The 17,390-nt window shown below is 36.5% G+C and overlaps 1 protein-coding gene across 3 annotated transcripts in view; it reads right to left on the bottom strand.

The window, feature by feature from the left end:
* Positions 1–13,425, bottom strand: part of LOC145676470 (ankyrin repeat domain-containing protein 17-like) — a 151,530-nt gene extending 138,105 nt beyond the window's left edge. For all 3 annotated transcript variants that reach the window (XM_081747272.1, XM_081747273.1, XM_081747274.1), the window contains exon 1: positions 13,049–13,425. In XM_081747272.1, the coding sequence (XP_081603398.1) occupies positions 13,049–13,246 (198 nt within the window). In that variant the 5' untranslated portion in view covers positions 13,247–13,425. The remainder of the gene's footprint in view (positions 1–13,048) is intronic.
* Positions 13,426–17,390: the final 3,965 nt, after the last annotated feature.

The raw sequence follows: 17,390 nt of genomic DNA, 5'->3' as shown, positions 1-17,390 counted from the left end.
GTAAGCACTTACTCTTCACGTAATTAACAAACGCTTTCAATTTTCATTTTCTGAATGATACTTACTTTACAACATATGTTTCTGCATCAAAATAAAATCTTCACAATTAAAAGGAAAAACTTCTCGCGGCCCCCAAATAAAAGGCCTGCGGCCTACACTTTGAGAAACACTGCTCTAAAGTATTTTGGGTGTACTTTGTTCCGTCTGTCTCATACGTTATTGCTCCTCCAGAGGCAACCAAACTTTAGATATCTGTGATACTGTAGCAATTTTAGTTTGACAAGTGTGGTATGTTTTCCTTTTAAATGTAGATTTAGAATATGTAACAACCTGACGGTGCCATTGAAAAAAACTTGAAACGCTGTTAAACCTTATGGTATCACAGAGTATGCCAAACAATGTCCAGCTACTGATATTTGCACAGCACAAAATTTCGGCGTTTTTTGTCCATTAGTTTAAAAATTACAAGGGGTATGAAGATAAATGGTCGACCCTGTATATAGGTATAACCAAAAAGCTGAAATACTCTCGTATACTGAAAGTAAAATGAAATTTTTGAGTTTTACGCCCCACGGTTATGCCGGCTAGGCTAAAGGAGACGGTGACGATGAGAAATGCATGAAATGGTGCAATGAAGAAAGTGGGAGGAAACGGGAGAACCTCGAGGAAACCCACGCACACGGTGTTTGTCCATCACAAAGTTCACTTGGCGGGAGCAGGATTTGAACCCGTGACCCCACGCACCAGAGGTGAACGCTCGTCCACTGAGCCACCGCGGCCCTTCCCGTATGCTGAATATCGTACCAATATAAAACTGAAGTCTGTAAATGTCTGATAACAGTATGTTTCTCCACTGTATCGTGGCTACACATATCGTCTACCATGACAGTAGTGCTTCCTATGCTTGACACTCAACAGTTGATATCTGTGGTTCTCGGATTATAAACTAGACAAAAGTCAGGAAGACAACAGTAATAAACTTTATGTAGTCATGGGTTAAGGAGATTTTGAAAGGAACATATATTTATGTATTGTTCACCTTTATCATTGTTCACTATCATAAAATTATTGGATTGAATCAAGAACATTGATTTGTATTCACGGAAGACGCAATTTCGAACGTAAAAATAATGGCGTCAGTGTTCCTTTAAAAATATTTGTAAAAGATTAAAAGTAGTAAGGAGGAATACCAAGGAGAGAAGAAGTTAGTTTTTTTTTATTTACATCAGTTTCTATCTATTGTTTAAATGTTATTTTCTAACTTGTTGTTCAAGAATTGTGTACTCGTATTTATTTTCATTGCACGCTTCGTGCTTAGACTTTACTGACTTACGTTCTACGATTTCGGTGATTTTCTTACATGATAGTTAACGTATTAAAATTACTGCTACAGATTTACTCGACGGGTCCACATATCTGAAATATTTAAAGAGAAAATTTGTAATAACATTTTAATAGACCATTTAGTAAATAAGCTAAGCACGCTGCGTCTACGAAGAAATAAGTAAAAGCCGTCACTTCATGTCAGTTCAACCCGATCATTTACCCACCATTTCAAATTTTCATAAAACTTCTGTCACAACCTAGTAGCACGAAAGTCACAACCTGTGTAGTTTTTTCTCCTTAGACCAAACACAAAGAGCAAGGGAATTAGAAGCAGGGTGGAAAAAAATCATGATTTTTTAAATAAAAATCATTTTTGTTGATTTTTTTGATTTAAATCGATTTTTTTGATTTAAATCAAATCTTTCTCCTCGTATAATGCAAGTCGCGAACTGGAGAAAATACATTAGGAATTAATACTAAATGATAATTATACCATTTAAGTGAAAGTGTTTTGGTTTAATTTTGAATTAATTCCTAATCGTTAACCTTTTTCAATCCCAAACAATGTTTCTTAAGCATTAAGGGAAAAACAAACAGCAACGTTTATCAACATGAAACTTTTCTTTTCACGAAAGTTACTGATATTTGGCAGGGGTATATTTTTAAAAAATCGGAAATAGCCAGCGACACGAAATACATGTAAAGTACATAAATTTCGCCTAAAATTAACTAATTAACTCTATGGCCTATGGAACCCGGAGGTTCAATGCCGTTCACGAAAACTCTCCACTTCTATCCTTAGCCAACTGGATCCAGTTTCTACTTTGTATTCCTATTTCTGCGAGATCCATCTTAATATTGTCATCCCATCTGTCCCTAGATCTTCCTAATGGTCGTTTGCCGATTGGTCTTCCAGTTAAGAATTTGAAAATGTTCCTATTTTCTTCCATCCTTGCTACATGACCTGCCCACCTGAGTCTCCTAGACTTGATGACCCTAACAATGTTTGGTAAACCGTATAAATTATGTAGTTCCTCGTTATGAAGTTTCCGACATTCCCGTTCCTCTTGGGTCTTAATATTCGTCTCAGGATCTTGTTCTCAAATACTTTCAGTCTACGTTCTTCCGTCATAGTAAGCGACCATGTTTCGCAACCATACAGAACCAGGGTGTATACCAGTCAGGGAAAGTCAGGGAATTTCATTCTTTCAGGGAAAAATCTTTCCCAGGCTGTGAGGGATGAAGGAATGTCACTAAAATAGTCATAAATTACAGGTAAATGAATTGGTTCGTTTGTAGGTTTGTAGAATATTGTATAAGCATATAAACAATGATGAAAACTTACAGTTCACATTAAATATAAGTTGGGGGCGCGCTGGCTCACTGGTAGAGCGTTCTCCTCCGGTGCTTGGGGTCCCTGGTTCGATCCCAGCTCACGCCCTGTGTAGTTTGTGGTGGACAAACACCGTGCTCGTGGATTTTCTCGGGGTTCTCCCGTTTCCTCCCACTTTTTCATTTCATTCATCTCTCATCATCACAGTCTCCTTTAGCCTAACCGGCATAATCATGGGACGTAAAACTGAAAGATTTCATTTTCATTATTTAACTATAAGTTACTTTTCGTGAGTTACACTAAGAAAAAAAGAATGACAGAGTCAGGGAAAATTATAATTTTGTCAGGGAAAGTCAGGGAATTTAATTATGCTTGCTTGGTAGACACCCTGAGAACAACAGTCGTATATATTTTAATCTTCAAATTCCTGGAAAGAATTCGTGACAAGAGATTTTGAACTGAATAATAACAAGAATTCCCTGCTTTTAGTCGACATTTTATTTCTTCGTAAATATCGTTTTCGTCTGTTAATGCTGGTCCTAGATATTTGAAAGAATCCACTTTATCAAAAGTATTATTCGATATTTTAACGCATCCAAAATTTACCATATTACGATCCCGAGGAACTTCTATGTATTTAGTACATAAATTTCGCCTGAAGTTTTAATTTTTTTGTTTCGGAAAGGGGATCAGGCCCCTCTAAATACGCCACTATTATTTAAAAATAAACAAATAGACGTGGACACAAAATAATTTTTGTCTTAAATATCAATGGTGATTTCTCCGTTCGAATAGTTAACGATTATGTTACGAAGAGAAGAAAGCAGGATTCTTCCGTTACCCGTTCAAAGTGGGATTTTCCCTAATCATCCTCTGCATGATACTCGTTTTCACACTGTGCTGTACATACATTTGAGTCTCATTGTACTATGATTATTATCTTCCATAGTCGAAATAACAGAACAGAAACGGGATTTTACTTATTTTCACTTTCAATTAATTTATTTCGGAATTTGATTTAAATCAACGATTTTTATTTAAAAAATCAAGTGATTTAAATCTTGATTAAAATCGTGATTTAAATCAGACTGATTTAAATCAATCCACCCTGATTAGAAGTGTAGAAAAAATACTGTCAAAAAATCAAACGTTTCTTGTGCCTAAGGCAGGAGATCTGCAGATAGTCTGCTGGCATCACGATGCATTGTATTTGAGGAAATATGAACTGTTTCAGATCATCCTACGACCCCATGAAATTACAGCGTTCCAGTTAAGCACACACTGCGTACAATCTCTTCACAGTACAGGAAAAGAGTAACAGACACGGCAGGCGTTCATTTAATCTGTGGACACAAAATATATGCATCGTGTAGGAAGAAGTTATATATACACATTTTACAAGCTGATGACGTTTTATCTCAGAAATTAGAAAACAGTGATGTCACTCAGGAACTGAACGCTGAAGCAGCGAAAGAAGAAACTCGAGTTGTACTTGACAGAACTTAAACGATTTGCAAAAGTCACCAATGAAGATGTATTCTGTACCAACTTGTGCAAAACCTAAATATGGGAAACGTAAAGTGCAGAAGCTTGCAGAAGCTGTAGCAAACGAGACATCCAAAGTTTTAGAAGTTGAATCTGATGATAGCTGAAGCACCGATAGTGACTGAAAATGCGAACATAAACTGGAAAAGAAGGCTACAGATTTACTTACTTGGTTCTTTTAATGAAACAGAAATTGCCCACAGTGAACAGACAACGAAAACTCGGAATTTTCAAACTGACCCCTGAATCGCGGTCCAGAAAGAAGACTGCAAATGATTCGAAGTTTTAGAGTACATGGTTCAGCAGGCAAGAAAAGTTACATTGGAATACAGAATCTTTGCAGTATCATATCTCACACGAGGGAAGAAACTACCTGAAGAAACTGTGCAAGTGATTCAAGATTTCTATTGGGATGATCAGTTCTCCAGGCAAATGTCAGGAATTAAAGATGGAGTCAGCATATCCAGGAATGTGTACAACCAGGAAAAAAAAAAAAAAAAAAAAATTGCCATGCAACTTACGTAACTACTGTTCATTTAGGGGAAAGTATCCTCAATTCAAAGTAGAGTTTTCCAAGTTCTGTTCTCTACGCCCAAAATGGTGTGTTTTGGTAGAAGTCCAGGAACCCATGCAATCTGTGTCTGCACTATCCATCAAAATGTTCATGCTCTAGGTTATGGTAGCTACAGCAAAGAATTATTTCATTTCTTGTGTACAACGATGGGTATTCTGCCTGTAGGCTCCAACAATGCGAACACTGTCTTTCTCCAGAAAACCTAAACCATCATCTCTTTAGTAAGTTGTGCTGCGATCCAGATCATGTAACTGAATATCACCAGTGGGTCAACACCGACAGAACAGAAATGCAAACTCTCACTGCAAATGTCGATGATTTTATGGAAACGATAGTGTCAAAGCTTGAGCTCCTCGTACCCCAACGAAAGGGCCAACCGGTGTTAGAGCAGTTATTGCTTTTCTGGATTTTAGTGAAAACCATTGTCATTCAAAATGAAGCACAAGAATACATTGGACTCAAAGCCTCTGTGAAGTTCATCTAATTATGATGTATCACAAAAAAGCAGTCACTGCTTTTTATCAGATGACCTAGATCACGAAATTTAAATGGTGTACAAAATTCAGTCAGAAACAGCCACTTATATTAAGCAGCAATTACTTTGTGTTGAAAATATACTTGTTTCAGCGATGGTTGTGCTCCGCAATACAAAACTTCGTCAATTTATGCCAACTCAAGGAAGATTTTGGGCTGACAACTTCTTGGTCATTCTTTGCCACAGATCATGGCAAATATTGTGATGGAATTGCTGGCACAGTCAAGTGACTTCAAAAGCTAGCCTTCAAAGACAATTACAAGATCAAATTACATCCGTTGACAGTGTGTTTGCAAACTGCAGTGCACACATTCGACATTATTTTCCATTGAAAAAAGGGACGTGGATCACATTCGTTCACACTTACAGCCACGATTTGTGCATACAAAAACTATTCCTGGCACAAGGGACTTCCATGGCATGTTTCCACACGAAGTTAGATTGAAGAAAACAAGTCAGGATTGTAGGGCAAGAAATGAACAACAAATGGATGAAAAATATATAGTGGCAAGAAAGGCTTTGTTTAGAGTGCCATTAAATTTATATGTTAAAAAGACAAATGAATAATTATTGATTTAAGAAGAAAAATGTTTGTTGTTTATTGGTTACGTAGGCGTGTTATTAATTGACTTAGTATTGGAATGCTTTTCTGGAAGAACCAAATATAAAAAGTGTCTTAAAGAATGTTCGAGTTTCACTCGTATTAAGTTGGTGTAAAGAATTATATGAAAAGAGTACGGAATAAATGTATGTGATTGGAGATAGTGTTAGTACTTAATGGTAAGACGGGTACGTTGGAAGACGTACACAACGTGTTGTAAGAGTTAAAGATATGCGATTAATTTCAGAAGTCTAATTCGAAATAGTATATTTTCGGAAACGTAACGCAACCTAATTAAAGTAGTAACAATTTGGCGACGAGCGTTACAAAAGGATTTACGAAATACAGGATTGCAGAACATAAGTCAGTATCATATTTTGCACCGCTAGATGTAGACGAACCTGATGTGGAAACATATATTGAACGATATCAACAATATTGTTTAGCTAATGATGTACCATCACAGAAAAAAGTATGCATTTTGTTATCATTGATAGGAAGCTCGGTGTATAAGATACTGAAAGAGTTGGCAGCACCAAAAAGAGTTCCAGAATTGAACTATGATACTATTAAAGAGCTTCTAGTTACACATTTCCAGCAAACAGCAAATTTCATAGTGAAAAGATATAAATTTTATAATATGAAACAACAACCTGGTCAACTATGTCAAGATTATATACTCCAATTAAAAAAGCAGGCCAACCGGTGTAACTTCGGACAATTTAGAGAAGACGCCCTGAGAGACCAGATAGTTTCCGGATTAGCAAGTGAGGTCGCTCGGAAGATGTCTACCAAAGAATTAACCATGAATACAGCTATAGATATTGCCAACCAAATAGAATTATTAGAAAAAGAAGTTACAGTATTTTATAGTACTGATACGAGGTTAGGGAACTAAAGAGAACCAATCAGCTTCCGGATTCAAGATTAGAACCACAGCGCTCAACAACAAATCGTACGGTTCAATATAACACCAATTTTGCCGGAAAGTCCATAAGGCAGAACTATGGATGTGTAGCTTGTGAAGAATATCACCATTTCGCCAGATGTTGTCCTAAAAGAGAAATGAATGTTAAAAAAGAAGACTAAATCAGATGCCAGAGGAGGAATTTCTGCAGGAGGAAGACAAACACACACTTTTATTATGGATGAATTCCAACAAGCGTTAGATGGTTTGATAGCCAATGATGAACAAAAAGAACAAAATATTATCTCAATGGATGATTTCATGCTGAATTCTTACTATGAGGTCGAGAGAGAGCCAAGAGTCAATATACATGAAGGAAGACAATTTCAGATAGTAAGTAGAGAATCAGAGGATATATCAAGGGAAGGACATAGAAGTCATATAAAATAAACGCACACTCAGGACACTATAAGTACAACTCGGATGAAGTACAGCTACGAAAGGACGAAGACCGAAGTGGAAGTCGATGGAATAGTGATACGAATTTTAATCACAAACCATACAAGCATATATACGCAAACTGTATAATAACTGCAGATAAAGATGAGGAAGATATTGAAAATGAAATTAAATGAAGAAAGTGGGAGGAAACCCACGCACACGGTGTTTGTCCACCACAGAGTTCAGTTGGCGCGGGCTGGGATCGAACCGATATTCAAAAAGATGTACGTGGTAAGAGGACAGGCAAATCAGAAGGAAATGATGAGTGTTTTACGAAGTTAGAGGAGATAGATGTACTAGAAAAAGTGAATTCCAATAAACAAGAAGAAACTAAGAAATATATTACCACAGAAGATAAGTGGGAAGACAAGGATGACAAAATGGTGAGAAGAGGATTGAACAGGAAACGAACAAAGTCAATGGAGACGAAAAGGAAACTGAAAAAGACAAAGCAGAAAAAGGAGATGATGGAAGGATGATTGACAGATTTAAGCTAAAAGCGGATAGAATGATAGCAATTGAACAAACAAAAAAAAAAAAAAAAAAAAAAAAAAAATGAAGACTTAAAAAAAGGCAGGGAGAATGTTGTAGGGCAAGAAATGAGCAATAAATGGATGAAAAATAAATAGTGGCAAGAAAAACTTTGTTTAGAGTGCCATTAAATTTATATGTTAAAAAGACAAATGAATAATTATTGATTTAAGAAGAAAAATGTTTGTTGTTTATTGGTTACGTAGGCGTGTTATTAATTGACTTAGTATTGGAATGCTTTTGTGGAAGAACCAAATACAGAAAGTGTCTTAAAGAATGTTAGTTTCACTCGTATTAAGTTGGTGTAAAGAATTATATGAAAAGAGTACGGAATAAATGTATGTGATTGGAGATAGTGTTAGTACTTAATGGTAAGAGGGGTACGTTGGAAGACGTACACAACGTGTTGTAAGAGTTAAAGACATGCGATTAATTTCAGAAGTCTAATCGAAATAGTACCTTTTCGGAAACGTAACGTAACCTAATTAAAGTAGTAACAAGGATGAAAATATTTTTCAGTTTTCAATTTTGAATCTAAAATCAGATAAAAGTCTGAAAATATTGTGTCTAAACTGTATACTGGCTGTTATGTTGCATGTGTCTATAGTGAAAAATGGTTCATTGGTGTAGTACGTAACATTAACAGGTCAGAAGGTAATGCTCAGATTAACTAATGGGCCCGCCTGGTCCAACTAGTTCATTCTACTGTCCTTCAACTCAAGCGGATATATGCTGGTTTCTCTCATGATCTTACGATTTTGGAGAAACTATCAATAACTAGTTCTGGCCACACATACCGTTTTTTAACAGCAAATTTAGGAGTGTGTGAAACTTCATCAGAAAACCACCCTTAATACAAATGATTCTACAACCATAGGATTTAAAACTTTCTGAAGGTACTATCCATCACATGAACTTATTAAAGAGAGAGAAGCCTACAGTAGTGATCCAGTGCATATTAAAAGAAATTTGTTTCTGTTTGTAATAACTTGTCTTCATGATCAGTAAGCTAAAGAAATAGTGTGCAAGGTACCAAATTTCCCAAACATGTCAAATAGTAGCTGTCGTAGAATTTAAGACTTAATGCAGATATACTTTTAAGATAGCAACACTGTTCATCATATTGCCTATAAATGCATATGTATTACTGAACACCTCACATCTATCTAATTTTGCAGCGATATTAATTTGAATTGAACACGTAAAACTTTTATTTCAAAATAAACAAGTGGATGAGTTCAAACTCCTTGCATTTATATATTTGTAAGAAGTAGTGTCCGGTTATGTCGTAATTGTGTACCTGGGTCTTTCTTGTCCTGGTTTGGGATACTTCCCCACAGCACAGTTCAAGCATACACCTAGTCTTACCATAAATACTGTCCCAATTTTTGAGGGTGCCTGTACTTCAGCACGTACAAGCAAGCGACGTCAAAAGCAGAATTGTGAACCAAGAGTCACTGCTGGATGAGCTAAAGAAGTGTAATGGTGTTAGTTAAATGTTCAAAATTGAATGGAGGGAGCAGAGAAAACCGTGTGACTATGACAGCGCTGCACAAAGTAGGCAAATCACCAGGGATGATTTTCAAAACCCTCCAGAAGCTGAATATTAGTGAAAAATTCGTTTACTGCACTATCCAATGCTTTGTTGAAACAGGAACTCTGGAAGATTACCCGCAACGAGAAAGACTACGCAAAGCACTAATACCAGAAGCTGTTTAAGTAGTGGAGGCACGTGCCCAACGAAATCTAGTTAGGAAACAGTTATGGCTCGTGATCTAAAGAAATGTCTGGCTCGGACATTACCTAATGACCTGGAACTCCATGCTTAGAAGCAATGCAAAGGACATCATCTGACAAATGAACTGAAGCGCCGGAAGCTCCTAAAAGCAAGGTGCTTACTTAAGCATTACGCAGCAAATGGGCAAAATTGAATCACTTTCACTGATGAAAACATTTTCAGTGCTGAGAATACTTTCAATGCCCAAAAATGACAGGATATATGGCACATCTTCTAGAGAAGTTGGTGGAAAGGCTTCATGGATCACGAGGGGGCTTCCTCATGCCTGTCACGGGATGGTGGGGTGCCAGCTACGAGGGCACAATGGAACTTCACTTCTGTGAAGAGGAAGTCGAAACGTAAGCTAAAGTGTACCAGGAGTGTGTGCTTAAAAAACTAGACAAGAAACTCACCAACGCCCTCTTCCATAGACAGAATTTGAGCTTCGAGCAGGACTCAGCCCCTGCCCACAAAGCACAGACAAATGTGGCAAATGTTTGTACTTCATTTCCACTTCAGATTGGCCTTCTGCAAGCCTAGACCTAAACCGTTGAATTACAAATTGTGGTAAAAGCATCAGGAGATGGGTTGCAAGAGACATATCCCAATACTGAAAGTTTAAAGTGGTCTCTTCGGAAGACAACTACACATTTTCTTGTTGAAGTGTTAAGCAATGCAATTGGTGAATGGCCACAACGACTTAAGGACTGTGTGCATGCTAACGATGGCATTTGGAATAATTATTTGTGATTTTAGTTCATAATACATCCATGTAAATAGGATATTTAAGTAACTCTGACCATTTTGTGTCAATATACTTAAAACTTTGAGATGGTATTTACGCTAAGACTAAGTACATTGTAATTTAACAATTCATAAATTTATAACATTTACTAATAATACTAACATACACCAAAATCCTATTGAATTTTCTTCATAACTTTAGAGAAAAGCCTTAAGTTTAGCTGAAAGCAAAAATTCCCAGCAGAACACCAGTACTCTTTGTAATAATTCTTGTTTAGTGATGCAGTGTTTTCACTCCATAACAACGCGAGTTATAACATTCGTTATATTTTTTTTAAACAAAGACATGAGTTGGCTATCTTGATTTTTTTTTTTTTTTTTAATGTATATAAACTTTGATGATTCTCTGAGGAAACATTCACGCAGCTATGCTTGTTAGATCTTGAGCTATAACATGTTCAATTTAGATCGCCGCCTGAAAGCAGAAAGTTGGAAGCTGTGTACATATACAATTTTTGTCACCTTTGATAATCTCCGGGAAGGTTCTAGAATACAGGTTCTCCCCCCCCCCCCATAGGTTAGTAGCTAGGTTGGTTTCTTTCTGTACCAAAGTTTAATGTTTAATTCATACAGTATTGCCGAGCGAGGTCAGCGAGTGAAGGCGGGTTAGATCCCCGCAGGGCACATTGCTTTCTATCTTTATTATAGCTAAATGGGAAGTGGGACATGTGTTCTAAAACCTTGCCATAATCTCCAACTCCAAACCTATTTGGCTTGAGGAGGAAAAACTTTACAGGTTTGACCCTTGTACTACTAAGTGACAGAAGTTTCATGAAATTCTGAGTTGGTGGGTTAAAAAATAAAAGACATTTTGCTGGATGATTTGACATGGAATGACCTTCAATGAAATTCTATCATGTTACACACTGATTCGCTCATAAAGTAACCATCAATCATAGAATGCAAAGAGAAGTGACGTATTTGAAGTCAGTGTGGTAACTCATGACTTTGAAATGTTCGAGTTAAGGAATACACTTATTTGAAAAATTTACGTAAGCAACGTGTTATTTTAGAAGACAAAAGCGCAAGCAATGAAAACATATCGGGATATTACCTATAACGACCTTAGTAACATACAAATATGTAATCCAACAAGTAAGGTAAGCGTTTTTATGCCATATACAGTTTTGCGCTATCCTCATTTATAAGTATACCCACCACCACTGACAAATACTCGTGCTGCCAAATGCTCTGACTCGGTTAGACAGCAGTCGTATTTTCTGGTGGCCACCCAGCACAAGGTGGTTAGTGTCTTTTGCCCAATAGTTCCTTTAGTACGTACACTGAAGTCCTTCTAAACTAAATAGGCTCAGAAGACTGCAAATCCACACACCAAAAATGATCATTTTGTTTAAGATACAGCAAGTAGATTAAGTACAAAATAAGCATATACGCAATGAATTTATGAATAGATCCGTGTAATACATCTGTACCAAATTAAGCGAAGCAGAGAATTCAAACAATGAACAATATCTATCCTAAAGTGTAAGCAATTCACCTTCAAAAAGAAACATCCATATTTTAGTTTTTTTATATGGAAGTTTTTCATGAAGACCAAATCAATTATTACAATTCCATCATGTACTTCTTTAGAATCTGAATACATTATAATTATCTTTCTGCTATAAAGTATCCGAAATACTGAATTAAGAGAAGCTAAGGAGAAAACTTATTATTTCCATTCTTTCATGAAACATTCCCGTCAGACCTATAGCTCATTTGCTTCAAGAAAAGGGGGTGCATTCTTACTAAAACGTATCTTTTATATCCATGTTGTATAATATACAAATATGAATTCTACGAGTAGAAGAGTTAAGATACATTTCATAGATACCTGTCAAACCCTCCTCTTATTTGACGGCAAAGAATTTACTATCCAATTGTCTAGTTTTATTATCCCTATCTGGATTTATGTTGACATAATTCATAAATGTTCAACCTTGTACTTCCTCATCGAAATATCAACCTCAATACTACAAATCAGTGACCTATGGTATGATTTCAGTTTACGAATCAAACCAATCTTTATTTCTTATAGTTACAACTATAATTAAATTCAGTTGTTTCCCTAGTGCAAAATTTCCCGTTACATATAATATAAATACAAGCTACCATAAACAACGAAATCTCCAGACCCCACTCCATATGCTAGTATCAAACTAAGTTTCATATATAACCAACTATACGTTCATATAATCTAGAAACTATTTTTACGACGAAATTTCTATGGTTACTCGCTCCGAACAAAGCCAAAAATATGCGATAGCACAAACTGTGAATGGAAAAATACCTTACGGAATTACTTTCGCATATCATGTAATTATAAAGGAATTCTGACATGCATTCGCACGGACTTTTTATTTATTTATGTAAAAACGTGCTTCCTGGGCTTATCAAAGGATTTTTTAAACATATAGTTTATATTGTACGTCCTACATCATTTAATGAAAGGTAATTACGTAAAAGGATCACTTCATTACATTGCCCAACTCACATATACTCGTTTGCACAATATTATTAAGCCGCAAGATGTCTCTTACTAAGTTCATTGAAACCTCGTTTCCGTTGTGGCCAACAATATAACAGCTTGCATATCAAAATAGTTCTTTCTTACCTCAGAATCGTCTTCCCCTTCACTGTCTGATGAGTCAGTCATAAATCTCGGCTGCAACTCCGAATACGTTTCTGTTTCCGACTTCGTTGGACTTGAGTTGGAAGATTGGGGAGTTGACGATTTTCCTACTTCGTGTTGTACACTTACTTTCTCAAGTTTCTGGTTATCTGATGTAGAGCCTTGTACTACATTCTGCATTTTTAACCTTTTGTATGAGTAAATATCATTTATACGCGTTGTTTAGCTTCTTGTTTCCACTAAACAAATCTACTTCACATGTAAAATATATAACAATTACCATCATTTAACCAAGATAACACCCGCCATGTCTGGTGTTCCTCCAAGTAGATACCCGGATGATGAAGCGAAATTAGTGACATCTAACGAAAGGCCAGAAAAATTCAACGATTAACATAGGAAAGTTGTGTTGTCACGCTATCTATTGGCAGTTATTTTAACTACGTGGAACAGATTCACAATGTGAAAGGTCATCCATAGGTACAGTGCAACATAACAAAAAAATAAGATGCGGAACAGGCTGATTCATTCCCGGAAATCAGTTGAAATGAAGTATAAAATCTTTGTTTAAAAATGAAAATTATAAATAGGTCTTTAAATGAATCTAAAAAAATATATATTGAGGATTCGTGCTAAGTATTTTTGCAATTCAATTTCTTCTTACAATTCTTAATTCCAAGGATTTTTTTTCGTTTATTGTTGAGGACTTATTCAAAAGTAAATGGACCAATTATATACTCATAATCCTCGTTGCAAAAGATAAATATGAAAGTTCTCCATCTCAGCCAGTCAAGTGCTTCCTTCTGTAAAAGAAGTATGTTTGCTTGCTTTTGAGCGCGTCAAGTGTATCTGAATTGACTCAAGTACTAATAAATTGGTGCATAATGACGTGGTCCCTATTAGCGCATTAAAAACTAATTTATGGTCCACTGTTAAAGAAATAAACCGTAAAATTTGCAGTACTTAATGTTTGAGATGTTAAAATTTAAATAATCCTTTTGATCTCAACATATTTATTAACTTTAACCAAGAACAGGAGCAGGTCCAGACTAGTTCGATTCCTTCATGTGGTTTGAAACTCATGTTAAATGTAGGTCCACCTCCCGTATGGTCTCGCTGCTGGAAGTGGTGATCCCCCTCCGAAAAATAAAGAGCATACAGCGTCGTTGATTGTTTTCATGACTGAATTTTGCCATATACTACAGGAACGTAGCCAGAGTTCCGAGTTTGGGGGGGGAGCATACTTGCAAATGGAATAATCCATATATCAGTAGACACTTTATTAACGGAAAACTGTATTAAACGGAAATATTTCACGGTCCCATGAATTTTGGATTTAAAAAGTATGAAAGTCCCTTCATTAAGCCTAAACTGTTATGCGGACAAACATTTAACGGAAAATTATGAGTTGCGGATTACAGCGTTCAGAAATTTTTTAGACATCCTGTGGGAAGGCAAACATATACATTACGATATCTGCGATATATTCTTCGTTCTCTTGTTAAATTTTTCTGGACAGTATTGACCTTCCCCAACCACTACTCATATTCACCTCCCACAATTTTCGGCTAGTCCTACGGAGCATGTTAGCTGTCAGTCTTCTTTGTAGGCGTACTTCTGTTCCACTTGTATAGCGACTAGCGACAACCGATAAAAATGAGGAGAAAACTTACAAAACAAGGTTCTGGAAAAAAGGAATTGAAGCAATAAAGCAGGAATCATAATATCTATCACGTGTCGTAAAGACAAGCAGTGAAGGATTCAGAGGACTTCCAGAATTCAATAGAATTTTTTTCTGTATTGAGTACACCGTGCGACGTTTTGAACGAAATGCATCTTGACCTGAAGCAAAAACTCATGTGCAGAACAATTGAGAGAACTATGTCATTATTTCTCTTCTACGTTTTCTGATCCCCCTCTCCTGGGTCCCCTTCGTCCTCTCCTTGCCCTCAGCAGGAATGGTTCTGAAATCTCAATGCCAGATTGGAGGAAACCTTGACAAATGTTTGCAACCAATCTTCAGAAGTGTACAATGATTTCCTGTTATTTTTGTCATTAACCTTCGCAACTCTAGGTCTTCTGTCTTGTCAATCACCTTGCAATCCAACTTTTAGCAATACACCTCTAAACTTACATTTTTGCATTGGTTCGACAGCAGTCATTACGATTTGCAACACACGGGTTGAGCTTGATCTTAACAACCAGAGTAAAGGTGATCAAGCTAGTGAATGAGAAAATTGCATGTAAAGCAAATCAGGAAGATGTTCAACGTCCGTGAAACTCAGGTGTACGAGATTCTAAAGAAGAAATGAAAATTTTGAAGTGATGGGAAACTGCAGTAATGGAAAAATAAAGAGAGAACTTAAGAAAACGGAAAACCAAGATATTAATGAAATAGTGTAGATGTGGGTTGTTAGTGCCAGACCTAAAACTCAAATCATATAGGGCCCTATATTGCAGGAATTCACTAAAACGGCAGCTAAAAGGTGGATAAAACTGAATTCAAAGCATCTAATGCATGGTTAGAAAGTTTCCGCAAAAGACGTCAGATAGTTTTTAACGAATTTTGTGGTGAATTATGCGATGTAAATACTCAAACATTTAATAAATAGGTTGCTAAACTACCTTCAATAATCGAAGGACATGAAATTGATTTTTTTTTTTTTTTTTTTTAAGGAAATGTCTACCTCTATTAAACGGAAACCTGACTTTAACGGAAATTTTTGCGAGTCCCGCTCGATTCCGCTAAAGATAGGTTTCATTGTATATACAGCGTACTCTTCATAATTCTGGAGTCGGATGGCGCGGCAGCCGCGATTGATCAACACGAAATATTGTTTGCAGAACACATCAATAAATTGTCCTAAACTGTACAACTCTTTCGGGGGTTAGAAGAGAAAAGTGAACCTCTCCTACGAAATGCGATAATGAAACAATAATTTGAAAACTATGTATTAATAGTGTTTACTTATGCAAGGACATCCAACTATAACATTATAAAACGGAATACTTTATACAAACACTTTTAGGTACATTTACATATACCTTTTTACCTTGTACCTTTATATACTACAAGCTTGAGAAAATAGTTACAAATAATATAGTAACAGACGTTCACTCATAGGAAGAAGTAGAGGGGTGCCAGAGAGGGCCGGCCTTCCCTAGAAGCAAAGCTGACCCTCCCCAGAATTTATCTACTGGATGAAAATATTGTTATTGATTTATCTCAATTTACGCATAACAATTTTAGTGATGCTTGCATTCGACATATTTAATAGTGTCTATACTCGCCCCGCATTGGCGTAACTATTTTCTTAGGGGGGGCATGGCCCCTTAGTTCTGAAAATTGGAAGAAAAATGCTATAGGGAATAATAAATGATTGGACCAAGTTTTATATTGATAGACGGAATAGATATGAGGAAAAAGCTTGTATACCAATACACACTTTCATAACTATTGTATCTATCAAGGTTTAGGTGGGCAGGTCATGTAGCTAGAATGGAAGAAAGTAGAAACGCTTTCAAAGTCTTGACTGGAAGACCAATCGGAAAACGACCATTAGGAAGACCTAGGCGTAGATGGGAGGACAATATTAGATGGATGTCGCAGAGATACGAATACAAAGTAGAAACTGAGTAGTAGTCCCCCCGTTATATCGAACCGAGTCAGCAAAAATTTTTGTGACGTCATAGGTCAAAGGTCAATGACCTTGGCCAGGGGTCAATGACCGAGGGGTACCTAGGACCACCCCCTCTAAATTTTGGCAGGGGTACCTTGGCCCACCCCCTAAATTTTGGCAGGGGTACATAGGACCACCCCCCTTAAATTTTGGAAATTGCCAAATCTAAAAATTTGGTATGGTAGCCTAGGACCATAGTATGTACCTCTATCAGTATTGGGTGTCTATGTCGTTCCCTTTCATGGGTAAAAAATTGCCAAAAATTCAAATTTCGGGGTTTTTTGACCTAATTTATCCCCTTTGATGAGGTGTTATTACCTTATATAGTTATATGGGCGTATACAGGGGTCCATTACCTTTCATAACATATGGGTATATTAATGCACCCCTTGAAAAATTTGGGAGGGGTACCTTGGCCCACCCCTTCAATTTTGGAAATTGCCCAATTTAAACATTGGGTATTATAGTACAGGACCCTAATATGTATTATGATAAATTTGGGTGGTCCACCTCATTTCCTTCTAGGGGTACAAAATTGCCAAAAATATAAACGTAAGCAATACGTTATACCACGTGTTTGGTTTTCGGCCTAATTTATCTCCTTGGATGAGGTCCTATTACCTTATATAGTTATATGGTCATGT

Source organism: Thermobia domestica, unplaced genomic scaffold, assembly GCF_964235325.1.
Source record: "Thermobia domestica unplaced genomic scaffold, izTheDome1.hap1.1 HAP1_SCAFFOLD_153, whole genome shotgun sequence".
Lineage (NCBI taxonomy): Eukaryota > Metazoa > Arthropoda > Insecta > Zygentoma > Lepismatidae > Thermobia > Thermobia domestica.
Note: the sequence above shows the minus strand (reverse complement) of the source record. Positions and strands in the feature narration are given on the sequence as shown.